This window comes from Pristis pectinata, chromosome 6, assembly GCF_009764475.1.
Source record: "Pristis pectinata isolate sPriPec2 chromosome 6, sPriPec2.1.pri, whole genome shotgun sequence".
NCBI lineage: Eukaryota > Metazoa > Chordata > Chondrichthyes > Rhinopristiformes > Pristidae > Pristis > Pristis pectinata.
Window position 1 is genome coordinate 93,403,286 of NC_067410.1, and position 6,000 is coordinate 93,409,285.

Genomic DNA, 6,000 nt, shown 5'->3' on the forward strand with positions numbered 1-6,000 from the left:
CTCGGTACAAGTGACAATAATCAACTAATATCAATACTAAATTATTAAAATTGAATATTTTTTATAAATGATATTGTACCTAAGGTATGCTCAGCTAATCCATACAAAAAAAATGAATTATTTAAGAGAAATTTCAGCTTCTCAACAACTGAATGCCAGAGAAACAAACAAGCTGCAATAAAAAAAAGTGATTCATCAAATATTACAGGAACGAGACTTCAGTTTACAGGAATCAAACTTAACTTGCTTAGTATTCCGTTTCTCTCTTGAATGTATACTTTTTAATCACACACTTTCTGTTAAACCGAAAAATTTAACAGAAAGTGTGTGATTAAAAAGTACAGATTAAGGAATGATTAAGTCGGGTATGATGTGTCTGACGTTTATTTCATGATTGCTAAAGAGGCAGTGGAATATATTTCATTTTCATAATTATACAATAGTTATGTGATCCCAGGCTTGCTGCATTGAAGGATATCATGCAGCCCATTAAGATAGCTCCCCTTGGCCTCATTCCCCTGCATTCAAATTACCATTTTTCATTTAAATCTCTTTCTAAAACTTTTTTTAATTCTACAATTTTTCTCTTTGGTCTTCATCTCCTTATACCCTGCTTCAGCTGATGATTCAATAGAGAACTGTTGACTGTAACAAACTGGAATTTAGATGTTGGCACATCTGACCTCCCACACCACTACTGGACTCAACATCTGAGGGCAAATGCATTTCATATCTGATCCTTCAGCCTTATGCAAGGGATAGCTGTTCTTAATTATGTTTAAAGACATTTTACAGCAGCATACCTTCAGGGCAGGGTCATAGAATCCAATACCAGAGGCCTCATTACCACTTGACCTCCCTGCTTTATGGGATGGTTGAAGCAACCAAGCCTCAGGCCTCCAGCTCAGTTGGTTTTGCAGGGCCGTGAAACAGTGAGGCTGCAGGGACACAAGAGGGGTAAGTCCAAGTGACAAGCCAGAGATAGAAATTCTAATTTCTCTCTGCATTCTTTTAATTTGTGGTATCTCATTAACCAATCTATTTTTTTAATGTACCTTCTTAATATCCCATGTAGTTTCAGCACTTTGATCAGATTTCCTCACAACATTTTGCTTCCAAAGAGAGGGATACCAACTTATCTATTTTCCACAAGACATGGAGAGTTGGACATAGTATTCTGGTCTAATTAAATCTAGAGATGTCAAATAATTTTTCTTTTTCTCTGTATCTCTGACTATAATATTATTTAATGTCCATATTTGCTGATAGTTGCTGATTTATATATCATTCTTAAAAATATGACAATAATGCACAGAAAGCTGTTACCTCAATACAGTTTTGGAATGTTTCCATGATCCCATTCTCAGCAAAAAAAAACTGCACCTTTTGCAATAAAACAAAGTCATTTTTCCTATTGTTCTCTGACCAATGATCACACTGAATGTAGTTTCCAATTTCAAATCTAAAAATCAGTTCTTAGATTTCCTGTCATGTTTAGCCATTCAAATGACATTATCTACCACACCTGATGAACATATTCTTTTTTTTCCAAAGATAAAAATTGAAAGACCATCGCTCAAAAGGAATGGTAATGTTTCAGAAGTACCATAAATCCATCAGCCTGCCGTTTGAGAACTTCATTGATGCTCTCTACTGACCAACAAGTGACTCACAGGCGTGATGTTTTTGCTGCACTAAAAATCTATCACAGGGATGTAGGTTCATCAGAAACATGTACTTGAATACCTATACTTTAAATTGACATTATTTTCTTGTATTATTTTAAAATGTAAACACTGTTAAAATTAATAATATTCTCTGTCACAGTGATGTTATTGAATCTCGTAAAGGTTTATAGGTATTAATGGGTTTGTTTTGTTCCTGCCCTCTGTTCATTTATTATTTATAGTCAATTATCACTCATTACTTTGTAAAAGTTACAAATACATGTGTTTGGTAAAATAACTGGATAAGTTAGCAATGATGTACGTGATCTTGACAACACTGTACAATCCCTCAATATTTCTTAAGTGTTGAAACTTTCAAATCTGTTAAAATATCATTAAGAAAATTAAATATCATTAAAAATAACAGTGCTTTAATAGATACAGTACTGTATTTGATATGAATAATGGAACAAATTGGGCATGTAATGTTACTATTTTAGAATCTGATTTTTGGGATAAATTATAATTTAAATGTGATTTGTATAGTTAATCTTGTGAAAGGTGACAGAGTTTGCACTACATGCATTTAAATCTAAGGAAAATAGTTATAAAATTTTATTCTAAATATTATAATTTCAAAGATACTAATAAAATAAGCAACTGATTAAATAAGTATACAATTTTTATTTGCGATTAGCATGTAGATAATATTAACAAGGGCATATTTATTTCCTATCTTGACTCTTGCTCTAGCTCTCCTATTGAGTTCCTTCCCACCTACCTTGTTTCCTCCTCTGAACAATTTACTCTTGATCTCTTTCCTGAGTGTATTGCTCTCCTACCCTATCAGAATCCCCACCTCCATATAAACTCACAAACCCACATTCATGGTGCCAATTTTACTTTGTCATCCCACGTGACTTCAGTAGTTCCATCATCACAAATAGGACCATCCCTGATCATTTCCTTGTATTGCTTCCCATTCACATCTTCTTTGTCCTTCCCAGTACCACCAAAAAAGGTCACTCTCAGTTCACTTACATCATATTCAAAGCATCAAAATCTGAAATTATCTGTTTAACCCTCTGTCACAGCAACTCTGATGAAGGGTCACGGCCCAAAACATTGACTGTTCATTTCCCTCCATAGATGCTGCCTGACCTGCTGAGTTCCTCCAGCATCTGCAGCCTCTCTTGTGTCTCTAGCTCTGCAGCTCAACCTTGTCCTCATTTCAACCTTTGATGCCATATTCCCCATTAAACCCAGTACTCCCACAAAAATTGTTGATGTTAATTTGCATTGCTGCCTTTCTGGGGGGAAATTAAATTGTTTCAAAAATCAAAGTCACTTCATATCTTCTATCACACAGCCTCATCTCTCGAAACTTCTGCTATGATTCTGATACAATGTCTACAAACCCTACTATCATCCAATTCCCGGAAGTTGAAAGCAGGTACAGAAATGAACACATATCTGATCAAACTGGCTTTATTTGAAGCATTTATGTACCCCATTTCTGCAATAGTTCCTTAAGTGTGATCTTGTTTTCTGTCTGCTTATTCATTCTTGTTCCTAATTTACTCCTCTAAAATTGTCTCTGGTTTTCACAGAATTGATTTATGTGTGACAGCATTGATTTTCTTGGTACTTCAGAAACCAAGGTGTCATGAGTGACTGCTGTCCCTGACAGGCCAACTTCCCAACAGCATGGCACCTGCACTTTCCAGGCTTATTTCTTGAGGTCCTGCATATAATGGTATGATTGAAAGATTTAAAGAAGTGAGCTCTCCGCCACTCTCTGGAGAAGCAGTAATATCTGTCCCCTCACCAACTAGGCGCTGCCTGCTTATTTACATAAATGTTAGGTATCGCTAGTGTCTGTTTATGGACTTGTTGCCTCATCAAGGACCTGATATAATGGATGAGTAGCACTCATTAAATCTGCAGTGCCCCTCTTGAAGGACACCAGGAGTACATTATGGTTTCAGTAGCCATTTGCAACTGTTTGGACGTAATTCTGAGTTGGAGGCTATTCAAGAATAGCACAAAATGAGAGAGAGTTGGCTCCATTGGAGGTCTCAGTGCAGGAAAAGGAAAACAGTCAAGATGAACTGTTTCCACAGGGGTCAGAAGGATCTCCTGACACGCTGTACAATAGGTAGTTGTGGTGATTAACTGCCAAGCTACAACAAGCTGCCAAGTAAAAGCAGTAAATGCTGGAAACACTCAGCAGGTCAAGCAGTATCTGTGGAAAGAGAAAAAAAATCAATGTTTGAGATCCAAGACTCTTTGTGTACTGTTCTGATAAAGGTTCTTTGATCTGAAACATTAACATTGCTCTTTCCAGAGATGTGCCTGATCTGCTGAGCATTTCCAGCATTTCAGATTTCCAGCAACTGCGTTTTTTTTAATTGGATTATCAAGCCCCAAATGCCTGGATGCAGTACCACAAGAGGTTCACGAAATTCATACATGTGATCTGCACCAACAAACTCAATCACCTACCAACAATAAGAGGCAGGCACGGTAGTGTAGCGGTTAGTGTAACACTTTACAGTGCCAGCGACCCAGGTTCAATTCCGGCCACCATCTGTGAGGAGTTTGTACGTTCTCCCCGTGTCTGTGTGGGTTTCCTCTGGGTGCTCCGGTTTCCTTCAACATTCCAAAGATGTACGGGTTAGGAAGTCGTGGGCATTCTATGTTGGCGCCGGAAGCGTGGCGACACTTGCGGGCTGCCCCCCAAAACATTCTATGCAAAATATTCATTTCACTGTGTGTTTCGATGTACATGTGACTAATAAAGATATCTTATCATAATTGTGACTCATAACTAACACTGATTTACTCTAACTCACTCATACCTTCGGCACTGCTGCATTTCTTACACTTAAAACCTTACAGTCCACATATCCACCAGGATGTTTGATCTAAGTGGTATTAACTGGAATGCATTTTTTTAAAAATGTCAGACTGAGAAAATGATCAGAGGGAGATTTGTTGCAGAGGGAAGGAGGTGTTGCTATAAGAACAGGAATTAGGAGGAGTAGGCTATCCTGCTCTTCTAGCCTTCTTCATTCATCAAGATCATGGCTGACCTCCTTCCACAGCCCCACCTACTGCCCCATATCTCTTGATTTCTTCAACATCCAGAAATCTTGCTTCAAATGAACCTAATGACTGAGCCTTCACCAGCTCCTGCAGCTGAGAATTCCAAACCTTCTACATGGCAGAATTTCGCCTCATGTAAAGTGGCAACAGAGGTGGATGGGATGGCAAGGAAGACATACTCAATGTTTGCCCTCATCGATCGGAGTATTGCATATAACAGCCAAGGAGTTACGTTGCAGTTGTATAAAACTTTGGTTCAGCTACATTCAGAGTATTGTGTGCAGTTCTGGTCACTACACTTTAGCAGAAGGGATTCACCAGGATATTGCCTGAATTGGAGTATATCAGTGACCATCTTGGACAGTCTTAGATTGTTTTCTCTGGAGCGGTGATAGAAGTATGTAAAATTCTGAGAAGCATAGATAGAGTCTTTTTCCCAGCGTGGGAATGTCAAATACCAGAGGGCATGGGTTTAAGAAGAGAGAAGAAAGCTTAAAGGGAGACTTATGAGCCAAGTTTCTTTTTTTTACACACAGAGAGTAGTAGGTGCTACCAGAGGAGGTAAAACATTTAAGAGGCATTTAGACAGATACATGAACAGGCAGGGTATTGTGGGGTAAGGACCGTGTTCAGGCAGATTGGATTAGTTTAGATTGGTATCATGGTTGGCACAGACACAGTGAGCTGAAGGGCCTGTCCCTGTGTTGTACTGTCCCATGTTCAAGATGGCCTATCCCTTTTTCTGAGACTTTGACCTCTGGTTCCGGAATCCTCAGTCAGGTGTCAATGAGATCACCTCACAACCTTCTAATCTCTAGAAAATACAAGATTAGCCTAGTCGCTCTCTCCGCATAAAACAGATCTGTCATCCTGGGAACCAGCTTGGTGAATCATCATTGCACACCCTCTATCGTCATTCTACCCATTTTCAGGTAGAGAGCAAAACTCTTCACAATGACACTATATAATTTTAATGATACCTCTACTCCTGTACTTGAATCATATTGTAATAAAGGCCAAGATACCATTTGCCTTCCAGATTGCTTGCTGCAGCTGTAATTGATATGACATAATTTGCAACTGCATACAATTAACTGCTCAACTTTTACTACATCTCACCATCATGATGTTTCTATGGACACCTCCTCTGAATCTATCATTACAGTACACAAATGAACAATCAATCTGCCAACAAACAAAGCTGTAACAATTTATTGGGCAATAT

The 6,000-nt window shown here is 38.3% G+C and overlaps 1 protein-coding gene across 1 annotated transcript in view; it reads left to right on the forward strand.

The window, feature by feature from the left end:
• Positions 1-2,306, forward strand: part of LOC127571233 (mucin-4-like) — a 169,334-nt gene extending 167,028 nt beyond the window's left edge. The window contains exon 62 of the mRNA XM_052017430.1: positions 1,555-2,306. Within this exon, the coding sequence (XP_051873390.1) occupies positions 1,555-1,611 (57 nt within the window). The 3' untranslated portion in view covers positions 1,612-2,306. The remainder of the gene's footprint in view (positions 1-1,554) is intronic.
• Positions 2,307-6,000: the final 3,694 nt, after the last annotated feature.